Raw genomic sequence first — 20,226 nt, 5'->3', positions numbered from 1 at the left:
TCTTTCGCCAAAAGCTTCAACTTCTTTCGCCAAAAGCTTCAACTTCTTTCGCCAAAAGCTTCAACTTCTTTCGCCAACCTTTGTAAGTCATTTGGGTCGCCAAACAAAAGCCCCAAAACTTTGAAGGGGTGATTGGCTTGAAATGACCCTGGGCATTTTGTATTGTCCTCTTTTGATTGGCTATAGGTTTGTCATTCTAGACTAGAATTGCATGGGTGTTTGTCCAAATAACTCTTATTGAAACCTGTGTGTATTTTTTGATGGGTGGGTTCTGATTTGTATTGACAGAATTCCTATTGAATTGTACATTTCCACTGTACAGAGGTAACAGGATACTAGTGAAAGATGGAAAGTGATTGTTTCTTGCTCATGACCATTCCCCTTGAAGGCAGAGGCTAATTTCTCTGGCCGCTGCCTGTTTACAGACTGAATCAATAGTCACACAGCACAGAAACACACCCTTGAGTCCTCCATGTCTGTGCCAACTACCATACCTACTCACATGTACTAATCTTTCAGTACAGGTACGCGCGCACTGCTGAATGTCTGTTCAGACAATGTCTGACTGCGTAGACGTCCATGGTCCCCTAAGGTTACAATAGAGTTAGAAGTCCTGATCGGAAAACAGGATGGAACTGCTCGTACGCTTTTCACTGATAGAGAGGAATCCTCCTGCAGTGTTTGCTGCAAATAAAGAAATTTATGAAGAAAGAGAAAGCAAACGAGTCAAACAACTCTGGACATATTCCTGAGGAAGGCAACACCTCCCCTAGAAGAGCCTCAGCCAGGTCCTTCAGGCCTTACAGAGTGACAGTTCATCAATGGAGGTTATTCGACCCGAATCTCTTCCAGTGGAAGATTGAGGACAGTGAAGTAGATGATCCTGATCCTCTTTCTGAAGTTGTGTATGATAACAAGCTAATAGTGTTTATATAAAAAGTGAAAAAAAAATTAGTTTAATTTGGCATAAGCTCAGTATCCCATATAGTATATATGGTGTCTGCACAACCTCCACATCGCATAATGCCCAGTTTCACAGAATGTATCGTGGACATTAAGCGGCGCATACCTGCAGTACTTAAATACTGATCTCTCTCGGGCAATGAGTTCTAGATTCCAGCCATCCACTGGTTGAAATGAAAGCTTTTCCTGAGCTCTCTGCTTTATTGGATAGCTCTCATTTGGAAGGCTTTAAATAAATGACTTGGTCCAACATGCATCTTCAAGCTAGTTAATGAGTGGAACGGGTAGGTGCACTAGTACACCTGCACGGTTAACTTAATGGGAATCAAAGGTTTTGATGCTTTTGCATTTGCTCTTTGTGATAGTATAGATCGATCACCAATGTATATAGTTACAGTATCTAGACTGTGCTTATAGCGATTGGCTGAGAGCTAAGCCACGCCTACTGCTTGGGCCTTAAAGGGTTGTGTCCCTAGCCAGGTCGGATCATTTTGGACTGGTGGGCCACCTGTGAAGAGCTGTCTTTTGCTAATAAAAGCCTTGGTTTGGATCAACAAGTCTTTGATTCTTTCGACGAGCTCTACACCCTTGGACGTGTTTGATATTTCAGCCCAATGACAATGTGTTTTATTGCTGCAGTGAAGCTGAGCTGACCAGGCCTCGAGTGCCTTTGTGCTCTGAATTACATGCTACACCTCGTCAGAAATAGGAAGTGTGCAATGCCTTTCAGAATTTATTGTCATGAACATGCTACGACATTTGTTGTTTGTTTGGTGGCGTAACTGTGCAAACATTGCTATAAATTACATTTCCAAAATAAATTTTAAAAAAAATAGGATAAGATGAAGTAGTGTCTGTGGTTCATTGTTCATTCAGGAATCTTATGACCGAGGGGAAGAAGCTGTCCTTGTGCCGCTTTGCTTGGTGCTCGTCTTTAGGCTCTTGTACCTCCTCCCCAATGAAGAGGGCATGGCTTGGGTGGTGGGGATCCTTCAGGACAAAGGCTGCTTTTTAAAGACACCACCTCTTGTCGATGTCCTTGATGTCGCAGGCCGAGTTAACAGCTGTCTGAAGGTGTTTTATAATCCTGCTGGAGTCAGAAATTTCTGCAGAACATTCACTGCCCCTTCCTTGTCCAGTTGTTGTAAATTTTGGAAAATTGGTTGTTTTGTGTTGATCCTCAACAATATTTTATCTAATCCAGATAAAAGTCCGCAAAGTGCGATTTCCATACTGGGATAAACTGGATTCATTGCATGTTTGAGGCAGTTAATAGCCATGAGTTCAAAAGCAGCCATTTTCAATATATGCCCCACCCACCCTGAGGGCCGCAACTCGTTGGGGGGGGGGGCGGATAAGGCCTGTAAACTTGAGCAGAGCCCTGTTGGGAGCCATAACTGGACTATAGAACAACAAAGCTTGAAGGCTTGCGAAGGAAGCCTCCAAGGTGCGACTGAAACTGTTTGCCATCAAGGGGAAATTTAAACTATGAATCTGAGATGACATGAATGGGTTTTCCTTCCTCTCTGGGAACCCAGCTTCATTAGGGTGAGAGGGGTGCCTCATTTAAATGCCCATTGTGATGATGCTGGGGAGTTTAGTCATTTTTTTCCCTCTTGGAATCCCTCAGAAATTTGGATAATTTGAAAGATTAAAATGTAATGGTTTTATTTTGTGACGGTAATGGGTAGCTAGTATTTGCCAAAGCCCTTTCCTGCTCACGGTGTCGAAGGCTTTGGTGAGGTCAACAAAGGTGATGTAGAGTCCTTTGTTTTGTTCTCTGCATTTTTCTTGGAGCGCATTGGATGTCCCCCAAAGTTCCTCAACATGATTATCCAACTGCACGAAAACCAACAAGGTCGGGTCAGATACAGCAATGAGCTCTCTGAACCCTTCTCCATTAACAATGGCGTGAAGCAAGGCTGTGTTCTGGCACCAACCCTCTTTTCAATCTTCTTCAGCATGATGCTGAACCAAGCCATGAAAGACCCCAACAATGAAGACGCTGTTTACATCCGGTACCGCACGGATGGCAGTCTCTTCAATCTGAGGCGCCTGCAAGCTCACACCAAGACACAAGAGAAACTTGTCCGTGAACTACTCTTTGCAGACGATGCCGCTTTAGTTGCCCATTCAGAGCCAGTTCTTCAGCGCTTGACGTCCTGCTTTGCGGAAACTGCCAAAATGTTTGGCCTGGAAGTCAGCCTGAAGAAAACTGAGGTCCTCCATCAGCCAGCTCCCCACCATGATTACCAGCCCCCCCACATCTCCATCGGGCACACAAAACTCAAAACGGTCAACCAGTTTACCTATCTCGGCTGCACCATTTCATCAGATGCAAGGATCGACAATGAGATAGACAACAGACTCGCCAAGGCAAATAGCGCCTTTGGAAGACTACACAAAAGAGTCTGGAAAAACAACCAACTGAAAAACCTCACAAAGATAAGCGTATACAGAGCCGTTGTCATACCCACACTCCTGTTCGGCTCCGAATCATGGGTCCTCTACCGGCACCACCTACGGCTCCTAGAACGCTTCCACCAGCGTTGTCTCCGCTCCATCCTCAACATTCATTGGAGCGCTTACATCCCTAACGTCGAAGTACTCGAGATGGCAGAGGTCGACAGCATCGAGTCCACGCTGCTGAAGATCCAGCTGCGCTGGATGGGTCACGTCTCCAGAATGGAGGACCATCGCCTTCCCAAGATCGTGTTATATGGCGAGCTCTCCACTGGCCACCGTGACAGAGGTGCACCAAAGAAAAGGTACAAGGACTGCCTAAAGAAATCTCTTGGTGCCTGCCACATTGACCACCGCCAGTGGGCTGATATCGCCTCAAACCGTGCATCTTGGCGCCTCACAGTTTGGTGGGCAGCAACCTCCTTTGAAGAAGACCGCAGAGCCTACCTCACTGACAAAAGGCAAAGGAGGAAAAACCCAACACCCATCCCCAACCAACCAATTTTCCCCTGCAACCGCTGCAATCGTGTCTGCCTGTCCCGCATCGGACTTGTCAGCCACAAACGAGTCTGCAGCTGACATGGACTTTTTACCCCCTCCATAAATCTTCGTCCGCGAAGCCAAGCCAAAGAAAAGAATGGGTAGCTATTTTGAAATATCAATAATTAGAGTCTGTTAATAAAATCATGTCAGGAAATAACTGATTATTTTCTGACCTTTTTGTGAATTGGTTGGACTGGGGCAGTTTTATTTACTTTTTCCACAAGGTTGAGTTCTTCCTCTCACTCTGGTTCCCTTCTCCCCCCCATAACATCTTGACGTTCTGTTTTTTGTTCTTTGTCAAATATTACCTCTGTCAAACCTTGTGTCCACCACATCTTTGCTGACCACCTTCTGGGCAGTTGGGTGGAAAGGAAGCACAGAGAATTGAAGAATTGTGTGGGGCTGGTGTTTTACTGGGGTGTTTAACAGCATGTAAACTGCTGCAGTCGACTAGGGAATTTCTCGATCCAGTACCATTGGAGGGGTATGGTTCTTGTATCGATCTCTGCTACTTTGCCTGACCCAACTTGTACCCAATCATGCTCGTAGACGTGCCCTGACCTGAACCAGGTCCTGCTCTCACCATCTAGGGGTGTGGCATGGTTGTGGGCTACTTTAAGTGGGTGGTCTTAATGCAGATCTTGCTTTTTATTTTTGTTTGGTTTTCAATTTGTCGATCTTTATTAAACACAGTTAATGTAGGACTTGTGTAAAATTTATTTACCCCCTTGAAGAGGGGCTACCATCTGACAGCTCCCAAGATTGAGGCCAACAATTCCCCCCCCCCCCCCTCCCAAACCTCCCTATCTTATTACCAGGAGGTCACTTGACTGTTTCCTGGAGCTGGGGCTCCGAGTGATCCTGTATAAGATGATATGTACAGTAAGTCATTTAAATGCTTGGGGAGAGCAAAGCCTTCCAGTGGAATGACTCAGTATCCCCAGCTCAAATATCCAGGTTCCACTGACAACACCGGCTCAGTTCTGAGTTTGTCCAGGTGATGCGTACACTGTTAACAACATTCTTTCTTTGTTTGAAAGGAGTGGAGACGGGGACAATGTCAATCACTTGCTTTCTCCCTTCCATTTCTGAAGGGTTATTCACCTGACGTTAGTTTCCACAGATGCTCCCATCCTGCTCTGAATTGGAGAGCAGTTTAAAACCCAAGTTCATTGCATCCTCTAATATTCGGGAGCAAAGTTGGAAATGGATAACTAATTTAAAATGGGTCGAAGATGACAATTGCAACATTGATCACACAGACTTGGAGAAATTGATAGAAGGGAGGAAATGACTTTGCATCTTCCTGATGGCTTGCACAGTTTGTGTCGCATTGAGGAAGGACTTGTGGATGCTCTCTGAGGAGGTCTTCACCTGGATTTTGCGTGATGGTGCAGCAGAGAGTTATCAATGCTCCTTCAGTGTCTTCAGCTGATCGTTTCCTTGGGGATCCTTTAATGGGTTTATTGGATGGGAACTTAAAACTGGCTCCTCTTGGCCCAGAGAACAGCAAACAGAAAAAGCAGTTCAAATGACTCAATTACTGACCTGCAGAAACAGCCAGCAGCACAGCAGATGACTAATATCACAGGCTGACAGTTTTACTGATAGATAAATAGCAAGTTTGATAATTAAGGGGAAACTTGAGGCTTGCTGGTGTGTTTATCTTGGTTGGGGGGGAGGAAACTGCTTTTGAATTACAGTTAATTGTCTGTTGTCAGGAATGAAAAGCAACAAACTAGTAATTATGCTTTAAAGAATTTAATCAATTGGGTTTAGCTGTAAACACAATGGAGTTGTGTTTTTATTGCTTGTTGAAAATGGAATGGCTGAAATTGTTCTTGGCATTAACTATACCATCTCCTTTGGAACAAGGGATATGAAATGGATCTAGAAAGGCTATTTGGCATATCAATTTTGAGCTGTGACAGACTGGTACAATCTTCCCACTAAATGTACATACTGTTTAATGGCCTTGTGCTGAGATGCTCCTTGTTGAAAACCGGGGGCTTGTTGTGGCTATAATGGTGGTTGTACGAAAGATGATTTGTGTGAACCTGAAGCCTCCCAAATAGGGAGTACTCCATCACTCTGCCCATTAATGGAAGGAAAGTTAGCAAAACCAGAGCCCAGTGGGACCAAACCCAGCTCGTATCTCAGCGCTTGTCCTAATGCTAGCAGCTCTAGCCTGTCACCTTTCCTTGCGATCCTGTTCCTCCCTCTTATTCTGTTGTCTGAACCTTTTGCTTCAAGCTTCTAAACCTTCTGGGTTGTTCATCCAGTGCCCTTCCCTGTGATTGGTGGATTCTAAGATGAGTTGAAGGGAAACATTAATTCTGATCCCAGGAAATGTAAAAACTTTGCTGGTTCTCCCAGTATCCCCTTGTGACCGCAATGTTACATGACCTGTACTTGGACCTTAGAACGCAACCATGAGTAGAGGATGGCTATCAGTAATGGGGTCTCTGAAATAAACCCTCAGACACTTCACATTCTTTTAGAAACTCAATATAAGAAGAGTAAAAGGTGGAAAATAGATGGACATCTTCACCAAGACACCAATATGTATATGCTTAACTCATGCCGTGTCTTATTTTAAGCAGCTTTTTGACTTCTGGTAGAACCAGATCTTCAGATGAAATGGGTTTTCTTAGGTGTTAATGTCCCAAAACCTTGAGGCAGGAGAAGGGAGTAAATTGATCCAGTTTAGCTACATTAAAACGTAAGTTTGTGATTCTACAGAATGCATCTGATGTCCCAAGGTGGACCGAACTTCAATATGGATCTGGACTAGCAGGTGACCAAGATGTACAAATAAAATTATTTGTTATCCCTTTTGGTGAATGCTGCACTTCACACTTGCGCCGTTTGCTGCTTGTTCCTGGTTTTGAATGTGCGAGCCAGTGGGCGTTCAGAGCACTGGGAATGCCCAGAATATTGGGTGGGAGGCCAGCTATGTTCCAGCCTTCATTGCAATATCCACTTCAAATAGCCATTTTGGAAGCCTGGTCATAAAGCTGCAGTCGATTCTCTCGCTGGACTTGTAAATGCATTTTCAGGACCAGCGTAAATAGGGGAGAAATCTGGCGTAATTTTTTTTTTTACATATAGAATTGTGGGTGCCTGGAAATACCTTGCAGGGGATGGTGGTGGAGGCTGAAACACTGGACTCTTAGAAACATGGATGAAAGAAAAAGAGGGTTATGGGGTAGGGAGGGGTTAGTACTTTTTTTAAAGGAAAGAATACATGGATCAGCATAATATCAAAGGCCAAAGGGCCCCGTACTGTGCTGTTCCATGTCAAACACCTTTATTGCTTTGCAAAGCTTGAGTATCCCATTGCAGCAAGAGGCCCTGCAAAGCCATTAGTTCTGCTCCAAGGGACTGTCTCGTGCCTCAAGTACAGCGATATTTGTACATATAGAGTATGTGTCAAACCTCTTGATTTTCAGTTCTCACTTGCAATGTTGTAACACAATTTCTGCTGTCACAAGATATTCCATTGTAATTAACCCAACAAAAAATACTTTTTGTCCTTGATTAGTTGGTAACCTTCGCCTGTGATACTGGCATGACCTCTGAGCATTTGATCACCTTGCATCTTGTTTCTATATTTCAAAAGTTCTTAGTTATGTGTCACTACTCTTTGAAGGCAGAATAGAGGAATTCTGATCACATCTTTGGATGGAAAAGGTGATTAATTTTGCAGTCCTCTTGAACCTGGTAGTGAACCGAGATGACAAACAAAGCCTTCATTACCTCAGGATCTACAAATTGTCAAAATGGGGTATGGAGATATTGTGATTACTTGAGGCTTTGCAACTTGAGATGAAGAGATTTATTTGATCAAAGGCACCTGGAGCTTACTGTGTGGGGTGGGGGGTGGGGGGGGGGGTGAAAATATAGCCAAATATAGCCAAAGCTTTGTCTTTCAACATAAGGATCATCTATTTAGTTTTGGGAGTCTAAAGTCTTTGGGCCACTCAAAGGAGAGTGATGGCAGAATATTTAAATATGTTGGCAACAATATTCATTAGATGAATCTTTATTGGAGGTGGTCGGGGATGTAAAATAGAGGGCAGTTTCGTGAGCCACTTTTTCACGGACTGATCGGGGTCGAGTGGCTACTCGTGTTTGTATGTCAATTATTTTTTTTTTTCAGGATCCTCTTACTTCCCCTTTCCAGATCGCCGGGCTTGGGCCGAGGCTGCACCCACTATCGTTTGGAGAAGGCGTTGAAGTTGACCCTCTGCCGCCGAAAGAGATTAGGTAATTAATGGATTCTGTCTGGTTGAGGTTTGCTGTCTGTCATTTGTGGAATTGTATGCTGGAGGCAGCCCGCTTCCCGGCTCTGAGTCTAGGGTCATGTTGGATATGTTTCTCGTTGAGGCAGGTGTCTGGTTGTTGCCTCCATCCTTTCAAGCATCAAGCTTCAGATCCACACTATTCACTGACTGGGGCTTTTCTCAACTTCCCCTTCAGAAGCATCCACCGATTAACCACCAGTTATTGTCCTCTTGGGGGGTGGGGGGGGTGCAGAAATGGGTCCTTGCTATACACCTTGACTGGGCACCTTGTAAATTTATACATTTGGTTCCAATATTCCTCTGGCCCTTTCCATTGCAAAGAGACAAACTTGATGCAATCTTGTAAATCTCTGCATCCTCGAGAGCTATCAAGTCTTGTAGGATGGCAATCAGAACTGTGGTCAGAGTGAAATTTTTGTCTTTTGCTGCTCTAACATGACCTCCTTTGTTCTTTTATTTAGAGACAGGTTTCTAGGCATCAAGGGAGGGCGAGAGACCGAGAAAGACACCACTTTTTGGAACCCAAGATCAACTGATTATTTTCAATGACTTCCTTCCTGCCCATTATTTGTTCACGTAGGCCTCCATGTCTCTTCTCCAGACTTGGACCATTTAAGTTCATTCCCTTTGCAATTCATTATTAAATTCCACTTTCCACTGTCTGCCCATGCTTTCAGTCCATTTTTCCTATTGCATTTGACTGCCTCATCTCCAGCTGAGACTACAGCAACATTTCAGTTTATTAACATTCCAGTGCTGACACCTGTGGATTTTAGACAGCTCTATATATAGAACTAAATTGTGGTAAATTTGTTTTGTTATCCTTGAGCCAATTCTTATTTGCACAGGCACTGACCTCATTTTGATAACCAGCCATTTATTTGTGTGACATTCATTAAATGGTTTCTCAGAATACACAATGACGAGATCCACCAGATTACATGGAAACACAAAGCAAGAGCAGAACATCTGACCCTTTGGATGTGCTTCACGATTCAACATAATCATGGGTTGTCATCCACTTCATTTCCCTATTCCAGACTTTTCTGTGTATCCAGTTCCCTTTTGCGCTAAGAAATATCTACCTCCTCCTTCCTCTCCTCTGCTTTCCCAGGGGGTGACCCTGCCCTCTAGATCAGCTTTTTTAAACCCTCTAGACATACAGCTCGGTAACAGGCCATTTTGGCCCATGAGTCTGTGGCGCCAAATTTACACCCTATTAACCTCCACCCCCAGTATGTTTTGAACAGTGAGAGGAAACTGGAGCCCCTGGAGAAAACCCATGCAGACATGAGGAGGATGTACAACTCCTTGCAGACAGTGCAGGACCTGATCGCTCTTGCTGTAAAGGTGTTGCGCTAACCGCTATGCAACCGCACCGCCATTCTTGACAATTTTTTGGGTATGGTCTCTGCTTAAAGATAATGGGCCCTCTTCCCTGTGAAGCAGTCAAGTTTATGGTTTCTTCCATACTTCTCCTCTAGCAATTACATTAAAAAAAATTTGTGATGCTTGAGGTGAAAAGTAAAGGTTTTTACTTAAATGTGTTGTGGATCCCGGTGGGGTGGAGGGGGGCATAGGGCCCCCATTGAGAATGGCTGATCTAGATGGAGAAATTTCTTGTGATCTGTTCTGAATGGTAAATCCTATTCCCTGAAGTTGTGATCTCAGATGTTGGGGACATCTTTTCCTTGGTCCAGTGAGAGTGTTTTTTATAGGTTTCTGAAATGTCCTTTCATTCTTCTGATATCCAATGAGTGTGAGCCTGATTAAATCCTGTCTCATTTTGTGCATCAGTTCTCTCATGCCACAGCCATCAGCTGTTTTCTGATGAAGTAATAGAACACCTCTTCCGCTCTCCCTCTCACTCATCGAGCCCAGCATGGCTCTTGAATTGCTTGTCCCTGTGGGTGTTGTAACAGAATGGGTGCCATGGGCTGTGCAGTTCAAGTATTCTGTGAGCCGCTAGTTCCTGTTCACCTCTGAGCTGAAAAATATGCATGACAAAATCTTTTCTGCTGGTTGAGCTGCGTTGTCCATCAGCAATCCTCAAGTCTGTGCCTACCATTGCAGACAATTTCTGTAGAAAATTGCCACCTTTTAAAACTGAACACAAAGTAGCACTTAGTAAACCACTGACCAAACAAGAATACTGCTTGTTGTTCTATTTATAAGTAGAAAGGTTAAAGACCAATAGCTATTGAAATCAGAGGTCCACATTTAAAAAAAAAATAATGCAGTAAGATTTGGATTCCAGCCCAGTTTTTGTTCTTGCACCAGCATTTGCAGTACATTTTTTTGGGTAATCAATATATTGGGCAACACCAAGATACGCCCTGTACAAGCTAAAGGGGTTTGTCCCTGTGCCATACTGTTATCGATTCTGGAGTGACGTCTTTCAATTTTCAATTATGTTTGTGGGCTTTGCTTAATCTCTCTTCCCAGTCAATGGGAGGGTTGAGAAACTGTCCCCCTGAGCAGCCATACTCAACCATTTTTTGGCTATGGCTCCCTTGGAATTCTGCTCAGTTTATGGGGCCCCTTCCCTGTGAAGCAGTCAAATTTAGTTGGCTTCTTGTCTACTTCTCTCTTACCAACTACATAAATATTTTATGATTTCAGTCCGAAGGTCATAACCCCCCACCCACCCAAAAAAAATCAACCCTATATTCAGCCCTTGTTGAGAATGGCTGACCTGGAGGCTTGCTGTGTATATTTGGTGTGGAGATGAGCAGAATCATTGTATTTTAAAATGTGATTAGCTCGGAATGCATGGCAAAGCTTGTTTTTCTTTTGGTGAGTGAGCTTTCAAAAACAATGACTTAGCTGGGTGACTGTGCCCTTTACTGATAGGATGGCAGGGTCATCTTTTGGCAATGAATCATTGACTTGGGCACATCGTCTTTCATCCTTACTGGTTTTGACAAGTCAATGAGTAAATAGCCCTTTGACTTTGTATCTGCAGGTACACATCCTCAGTGAAGTATGACTCCGACCGACATTACATCAATAATGTGTTCCTGCAACACACTTTGGGTGTTGGCTCCTGCAGTCAGACAGTCATCTGTGTTCCCGACTGCACATGGCGGAACTACAAGACGGAGCTGAAATTTGAGCTTCAACACAAACCGCTGCGATTCCTCAGCGCAGTCATCGTCTACCCAAAGTACGCAAAGACTGTCTACACCACCACAGTGGATTACAACTGCAGAAAGGCAGCTCGGAGGTTTCTGTCCAGTGTTGAACTTGAAGTCACGGACTACATGACCAGTTAAATGGTGCTCTCCAGCAATGTGGTTCCCTTCACGGACTGGGTTCTCTTGACTGTTCACTTGCTTCTGACCTATGGTGGCTTTTGAACTTGTTCAAAACTGCATTTCTTTACCCCCTTGCATCTTAGTCTCCTAACTATTTTTAATCACCTTTAGGAATTTTAGAGATTTTAATGCCATTAATGTGTATAAGGCAGGATTCATTTGATTTTTATTCATTTTAGTCTGTTTGGACTAAAGATTGTGTGTGGGGGGTGGGGGGAAGAGTGGCTGAATTTGAAGCAATCGACCACTGAACCCAGGTTTTAAATCTGTTGCTCTTGATGTTTAACATGAGGTGCTCTTTTGGGGGTGGGAGGGGTACATTTGCAAACTTGGCTGCTGTGCCTAGACTATTGCAGAGACAAGAGTTGCTCTGGGGGACCTAGGCTGGAATCCAAGGCACAACTCAAATAAACTTGCACTGCACATGCTGGAGTTTTGGTTACAAACCTGAAAATAACTTGGCACTGTTGATATCACTTTTGGATTTGAGAAACAAATCCTGCTTTGAAGAAATTAGTCAAATTACAATCCACTCTGGAGGTTGTAATTCTCAGCCTGCACCATCATCCTATGGCAAATGGATGTTAATGTGAGCACTTTTTGGGTGTCCTAACATCCCTTGCGTGGGCGCCTCATGAAAGTATGGAACCAGGTAATGGGTAATATTCTTAAAGGCACCTGCCCCAATCTGGATTTGAGAATTCCTTTCCATGAGGGGTGGAGCAGCTTCCGATGGAATGGTGCCTGCTATCAGCATTGCCCCATGAAGTATGTTTAATTTACTGCCTTGTAAGATATTGCTGTCTATTCATTCCTTGAAAAGAAAACATTTATGGTTTGATGCATGTTGCCCACTTCTGGTATTTCAACTAAAAGCAGCTTGACATTATGGAAACCATGTGTGTGTGTTTTAATGACTAGAGGATTTCCTGTCGTGAAATGAATGAGACAAAATGTATGTAAAAGGCCTGTACCTACCATGACCCGATGTTATCTAGCTGTTTCTTGGAAGAAGGAATCTTGCTTATTTTCATTTTCCCATCTCTTCCATTGCTATTTGCCTTGCTTGTCGTTAATAATTCCACCAACTGTGCTTCTGTTGTGGCTAATTTCCTTCTGAGCTTTTGACCCATTTGTATGTAAATATTGGAGAATGAACCAAGGCCTATAATGTTGTTCAACTCTGGTTAATTTAAGGACATTTTGATTTAATTAGTTGCTGAAAACCTGTGAGGATGTTGTCCAATAAGAACGGGCTTTGAACGAGGTGGGAGGGGGTGGAGTCCATCCAATCTTGGTGTGGTTTGTGTAAGGTTGATCTTGAGGTTGGGGAGGGGGTAAGAGATGGAATAGGATAGTTTGGATCAGATGGGTAGGAAAGATGGTGGCCTTTGAAACAAAACCCATGTTTGTCAACTGAAACGTTGTTGGAAATGCTCCACAAATTCATTGATATTATATGGAAAAGAAAATAAACATTTGGGGGGGGGGGTCAATGATATTTCAGAATATAGATGGTGAAAATACTTTGAATTACAGGAGTGTGAAGGTTTGGGATACGTAGGTGTAAGATTTGTTGGTCTGGATAAGTCTGTGATCATGGTATAAAAGAAAGAGGGAATAGGTTGCCAGCCCATTGTAAGAGCCACATTTGCAACAAACGGTGTTCTCCACATCCCCGCAGTGAGCTGGGGAAATGGTAAGGATGATTTGGCCACTTTAAAGTGCTTAATGTAGAGTAAGGTAATGTTGAAACTGCTTTTGAATTGTTTGGGTTATTTTTTTTTTACATGGGATTAAAAAGACCAAGAGGAGGAGCAGTCTCCACTCGGCACTTGTTTAGAATGTGGTTCCACAAATGTTTGCACATAAACTTTAACTCAGCCCAAGCAGTGTCCAAAAACTGTATAGGTCTTGTGTACATGTGTGTATAGCTGGCTCAATAAATGTGGATTCTTTTAATATGTTTGTAATGTTATTTTTTTTTTAAAGTTAAGATGGTGTGCAACTATTGATTTGGCTCAGTACTCAAAAATGCTGGAGAAACTTGATTTGGTCTGTCCTTTAAGGATCTCTGGAGCAGTGCTCGATGTTGACTCAAGCTCGCATTGAGAAAGGGAATTAAACCTGGTTGTAGAGCGCGTGTTGAGATGCATACTAAATGTAACCAACTGTGTGTGTGTTTCAAGTTTGCACGCACAGTTGACTTGACAAATGTGGTGTTGCATACTGGATACTTGGCTAGGCTTTCCAACAGCGATTTAAGTGGGCGGTGGGGTGGGGTAGAGACGATTCTGGCAGTTTGTGAAATGTGACACTGGCCCTGAAATAGTTTGGATAATCCGTGAAGCAGACAGGCTCTGCTGATACATGTTTAGTAACTGAAAATGATTAAAATCATTAGTCTTAAAAGGAAGGGGATGTCAATTTGATGCCAAATAGTAGCCTCTTTCATTTAAAAAAAAATTGGCTGTTCTTAAATCAGTTCCCAATCTCTGGTGTGTGTAGCTTTTGATCAAGTCGAAAGGCTACGTGCAAAAGTTATCTGGAGCTTGAGTACATGGTTTCTGCAGAATGAATGGGCTATACAAACATTAGAGTGTTGAAACCCTGCGATTACACCTCTGACAAAAGGATTGTGGCAGATAGGAATAATTTGTTTCCTTTAAATGTTTTTTTCCCAAGGTTAGTGAAATCTGCTTTAATGTCTGAGCTGTGCTGAATATTTTAACACCGGCCATGCTAAACAAATCCCTGATCTACGGCTGTTCATAAATCTCACCAGTCTGGTTCATCCCTCATGACCTATTGTGTATGGAAATAGTATTTGGCATCTTTATGCCAATGGGAAGGTTCTAGTTTTCTTGGTCCACAGGTCATACATTCCATCACTCCACTGGATTCTGGCTTGGGATCCATGTTGAAGAGGAAGTAATGCTAACTTGCAACTCTGTCCAGAGCTTACTTGATGGAATGACGTTGAGGAAATGAGCATGGGTTATGGCCATGTGTCTACAGTGGTTGGGTGACTTCAAAGCTCTGGAGGGGAAATGAATGGAACAGTTCCAAAGAAAACATGGTCATCGCAACGCTGTTACAGAAACAGTGACCGGTTCGAATCCGGTGCTGTCTGTAAGGAGTTTGTACGGTGTCTCCGTGGGTTTCCTCTGGGTGCTCTGGTTTCCTTCCACATGAGGGGTGTAAGTGGGCAACACAGGCTTGTGGGCCAGAAGGGCTTGTTAGTATGTCTAAATTTAAAAGCTCAGTCTATAATCATTAAAGTGGATATAGCAGCATATTGAGAAGGTCCCAATCTGGTTGACACAAGTGGAAGTTGCAAGAGGATCACATGAGTGAATGTGCAATGAAGAACCATTGTTTCAAATGTTGGGAGGGGGGGGGGGGGGGTTGAGGAGATGTTTCACTAGAGTCTTGCATTTGAGCATCTGAATCCTTTACTATTGTTCACCCCTTGTTTGACTCCTTTGGATTTAAAATGCCATTTTCTTTTACTGTTTTGAGGTTGAATAGGCTGGATTTCAACAAAACAAAATTGCATTTGGTTATTGGAATTTTAAATGATGGAAATGGAAATTCCCTTTAATGCCCTTAACTGAAATAATGCTGGATTAAAACATGAATTTGCAGTACTATTTCACATCTTGGTGCAAGATGCAAAAAATCTCTCGTTCTCTGGATTGGAGGGGGATGGGGAGAGTGGGATTTGATGAATCTTGTACACATTAACAAGTATCCTGTCATCAAGGATGACTTAATTCTATTCCATCTTTATTCCGAGGAGGCTGAAGTCCATCTGGGATTTTTGAATTGCAACATTTGGGATAAATGCAATAGGCTAATTGGGAGTGTAGACATGCAGCTGACCCCTCCAGTGGCCTGGGTTCAGTTCTGACCTCTGGAGTTTGCATCTTCTCCCTCTAGTTCCCTACCATATCTGAAAGAAATGGTTTGGTAGGTTAATTGGCTGCTTTAATATTGACCTTGATGTGTATTTGAGTTGTAGAATCTGGGCAGAGTGGTGGGAATGTGATGCGTTAGTGTGAATTTACTGCTGTGACTGAAACTTCCTGAAAACTACCAGTAGATGTTTTTGCTGGCCTTGTTCTTTACTGAGTTTAAAAACTCTTCTCTGTGCCTAGTTTGTGCTTTACATCAGTTGAATGAGATAACATTTCTCTTGCCCACAAGGGGTCTTTGGGAACATCTTTGAAGTGTTTCCTGCCTTGGTTGTTTTATGCCATTTAAAAACTATTAGTAAATGTAAAGCACCACTGTGTTGTGAGAGAAGATGCTGACATTAGTTTGCATATTCCTAAGAATTAATTTGCCACAGTTCAGCATTCACAAAATTTCCAGGGTTTCCCCAATATCCCTTGATACCCTGACTCATTACGGTTTTGCAGTGATGTTGATCAGTGTTTTGAGATGCCCCATGTATTTTGTTCATCTCTCTGAAGATGGATCATGGACTAAGTTTCGAGCTTCAAATGGTGTCGTCATAGCCAAAAAAAAAAGTTGGGAGCTGCTGCTCTAGCTTATGTTAAGTGGAGCTAAATTTTGGATACAGAGTTAGCAAGTAATGTTACTTGTCAATTGAGTCAGAGAATAAGGAAATAAAGATGCCGGTTGAGGGATGAAATTTTATTTTCTGTTGTACTAATGCCCCATTGAGCCAGTCCCAGGGCAATATTTTCAATTCTGCTCATCATTGAAGCAGTCTTGCAACAAACTAAGCTGCTAATTTTGTGCCTTGGTGTAAAGTTACAACACCATGTCAAACCTTCCACTCAGCCAGCTTAATTTACCCCAAGCACATTAAGTAGCAAAAGACAGCCATGTATTTTTGGTTGGGGGGGAAACTTTAAATCAATATATTCTTGACTTGAAGTTATGCACACAGCAAAGGTAGTGATAGCTTTGAATCCTCTAAGAGTCATTTATACACCCGAAACAAACATTTTCCTTGATGTGAACCAAAGTTCAGCAGAGGGGTTCAAAATTAAACCTGTTCTTTAATCAAAATTTCGAGGAATGATTTGTCATTATTCTTCTGTACAAATGGTGGTAGTTTCCATCTTGCGTTCTGTATTCGTGAACCTGCCCACTTTAAACAACCATGGAAATACAATCAAGTAATTAAGCTCCAAATTGGTCTCTTGACAGTGATCAGAATTCTGCTTAACATGGTGCTTGTACTGGATGTATATCTCTGACAGATATCCAAAGGCATGGATCGTTCATTCAGAGACGAGTGTTTCTATCTCACCGCGGTAGTTGAGAGAATTTCAAATACACGTCGATGGTAACCATGAATCTACTGTGTGGGTGCTGGTTCACAAATGTCTTGTGGTTTTCTGTACTAAATCTGTTGCTTGTCATTTCATACGTAGCAATGGGGTTGACTCTTAACTCTCTCCAGTGCATAAATGGATAGTAAGTGCTGTCATTTGTGTCCTGTGAATGTGGCAGAACTCAAGCATTTAGTTTTTCTCTTTTTGCTTCGGATTTCCAATAGCTGCAGTTTTGCTGTTTACACAAGCTAAACTAGCTAGTGTCGGATCATCAGGTCCCTATTTATAGGGACTCTGCATTTCTACTGATTTGCTGTGATATTTATGAACAGTACTGAAGTTGGAAGATTTACAATAACGTAAATTCTTTTAACATTTAATGTTTTTCAATTTTTAAAAGGTAACAAGAATCTGAAGTGTGAGGGTCTGGAGGCTGCAAGATGGTGATTTTTGTACTGCAACTTGCACATGTAGGCTAAATAGATGCAAAGGAGGGAAGAATTTCAAAAATTTTTGCCACACAGGTTTAGTTTATGACCTCTTGGCTTGACTTGCCTTGTTTGAACCTGGCCCTGGCCACTTTTAGCTCGAGTTTCCGACTAGTGTGTTGGCAGGGCTCCAGAGGGTCTTAAAATTATGCCGCTTTTTGTTTCAATGTTGCTAATAGATTTGTAAGTATTTTTAAATTTTTCCAGAAACTGACCATGTGCATCAATGGAACTATTTTTTGTTTTTGCTGTGATCTGTGATTGTTATCTCAAACCACCAAACAGGCAAATATTAAATCTGAAGTACTCCAAGGCAGAGGTTGTGCAGAAAAGGACTGGCCTTTCACATCCATGACCATTTATCAGAATTCTTCCACTAACACCCCCACCCAAAGGTCATTGGTCTGAGACATTCTGATTCTCTGAATGCTGTATGACCTGCTGAGACTATTCAGCAGCTGCAGAATTTTGCTCTTCAATCATTAAATCAGGGCTTTGTTTTGCTAATACTGTAGTTCCATATACCAAAGGAATTTTAGCAACTTATGAAAGTAATTTGGATGTTTGTTCATGCACTAAATTTGCAATTTAACGTGCACAAATAAGGCAAAATGAAAAGAAAACCGGATTACAAATTACTATCTTTGTAAAATTGAAAATGACTTTTTGGAAGACTTTTATGGAAATTGTAGCTTTAAATTCCCATTCAGAAACTTAGTTAAAACATTGCTATTAAATGCACTATTTACAAGCCAAATAGATTTCAGAGTAGTGAAAATGTTGGACCTTGATTGGCCACTCAAAATTGGGTGTGGGGGGAAGCAGCCAGAGCTCCGCCATGCAGCAACAACTTAATATTCAGTCATTTGAAATTTAAGAGAAATCTCAGAATTGGTCTCATCAACTATCATTCACTAAAATTTAGGGGCTATTGAAAGACCACACACAGGACATGGAAGCTTCTGACTGCTGTTCCTGCTCCCTGTTTTGCAAAGAAGCGGATACTGTGGCTGCCACTGGAAGGATCCATGACTTTCGTGAGAAGATAAGATTTTACTCCACCTTAAAGTCAGATTATCACCATTTCATAACATCTCTTGCTGAAGTTCAAGGCAAGAAAGGATGCTTGAATTACACACACCTGTTCAAATAACTATATAGAGTTTGATTTGGTCTGAATTGACAGGAGGAAGAAAACTATTTGTTAAAACATCAAAAGTGGCCACTGATTTTATTCTAATTATCATTTGTGATAATTTTTTTGAATATTTTGATAGACTTTCAAAATTCAAACAGTATAATTTTCCAACATAGTCTTGTGTTTATTTCTATCCCCCCCCACCTCCACTTCTTAACCTATTGAAAAAAAATATTAATAAAGCCTAAAGTAGAATTAAAACTTAAAAAAAAAAGCAAGTTGCATGCACCATGTCCCACTTTCTTGGTAACCGTTGTTTCTCTCTAGGACAGACTGTTATCATACCCCTATTTTGAAGTGGGGGGGGTGTAATCCATCTGTGCGCCAATATTTCAAGTAAGATTGCCACCCTCTAACGAATGTGTCACGTTTCTTCCTTAGATTGAGGGGGGGGGGTGTAATCCATCTGTGCGCCAATATTTCAAGTAAGATTGCCACCCTCTAACGAATGTGTCACGTTTCTTCCTTAGATTGAGGGGGGGGGGTGTAATCCATCTGTGCGCCAATATTTCAAGTAAGATTGCCACCCTCTAACGAATGTGTCACGTTTCTTCCTTAGATTGAGGGGGGGGGGTGTAATCCATCTGTGCGCCAATATTTTTTTTTTTTTTTAATTTTTTATTTTTCACACCATAAATCACAATAGCCATGATATACACTTTTTCTTTTCCACACATTTACAGTGACTTTTTCTCCCTCCCCCCTCCCTCCTCCCAAGCCACCCCCCCATCCCCCCCCCTCTCATCCATTTTAGTTATACAATCTAGGTTGCATTAATTCAGTTAGACAATGTTGTCATTCAACAAAAATACACCAGAAATTCTACTGAGTCCATTCTTTTCTTCTCTTCTCCTTCCATCAACTTAGGTAATGTTTGTTCCCGGTAGGTTTTCGCTATTGTATTTAATGTAAGGCTCCCATACTTGTTCGAATATTTCAATATTATTTCTTAAACTATATGTTATTTTTTCTAATGGAATACATTTATTCATTTCTATATACCATTGTTGTATTTTCAAATTATCTTCCAATTTCCAGGTTGACATAATACATTTTTTTTGCTACAGCTAGGGCTATCTTAACAAATCTTTTTTGTGCATCCTCCAAGTCAATTCCAAATTCTTTATTTTTTATGTTACTTAGGAGAAAGATCTCTGGATTCTTTGGTATATTGTTTTCTGTTATTTTATTTAATATCTGATTGAGATCATCCCAAAATTTTTCTACTCTCTCACATGTCCAGATTGCATGAATTGTTGTTCCCCTTTCTTTTTTACATCGAAAACATCTATCAGATACTGTTGGGTCCCATTTATTTAACTTTTGCGGTGTAATGTATAGTCTGTGTAACCAATTATATTGTATCATACGCAGCCTCGTATTTATTGTATTTCTCATCGTTCCAGAGCATAACTTCTCCCATGTTTCCTTTTTTATCTTTATATTTAAATCTTGTTCCCATTTTTGTTTAGTTTTACCATTTGTTTCCTCATTTTCCTTTTCTTGCAGTTTAATATACATATTTTTTATAAATCTTTTGATTAACATTGTATCTGTAATCACATATTCAAGGTTACTTCCCTCTGGTAAACTCAAGTTGCTTCCTAATTTATCTTTCAAGTAGGATCTCAGTTG

General features: G+C 41.9%; 1 protein-coding gene across 7 annotated transcripts in view; it reads left to right on the top strand.

Moving 5' to 3' along the window:
• The window catches only part of LOC138749939 (refilin-B-like), a 34,947-nt gene extending 21,392 nt beyond the window's left edge, over positions 1-13,555 (top strand). For 2 of the 7 annotated variants that reach the window (XM_069912019.1, XM_069912013.1), the window contains exons 2-4: positions 6,712-6,777; positions 8,132-8,238; positions 11,242-13,555. In XM_069912019.1, coding sequence (XP_069768120.1) covers positions 6,712-6,777; positions 8,132-8,238; positions 11,242-11,551 — 483 coding nt within the window. In that variant the 3' untranslated portion in view covers positions 11,552-13,555. The remainder of the gene's footprint in view (positions 1-6,711; positions 6,778-8,131; positions 8,239-11,241) is intronic. The other 5 variants (XM_069912016.1, XM_069912015.1, XM_069912018.1 and 2 more) reach the window with 3 other exon arrangements.
• The last annotated feature ends 6,671 nt before the right edge of the window (positions 13,556-20,226 follow it).

Source organism: Narcine bancroftii, chromosome 14 (assembly GCF_036971445.1).
Source record: "Narcine bancroftii isolate sNarBan1 chromosome 14, sNarBan1.hap1, whole genome shotgun sequence".
Taxonomy (NCBI): domain Eukaryota; kingdom Metazoa; phylum Chordata; class Chondrichthyes; order Torpediniformes; family Narcinidae; genus Narcine; species Narcine bancroftii.
This window is presented reverse-complemented; position numbering and strand designations above follow the sequence as displayed.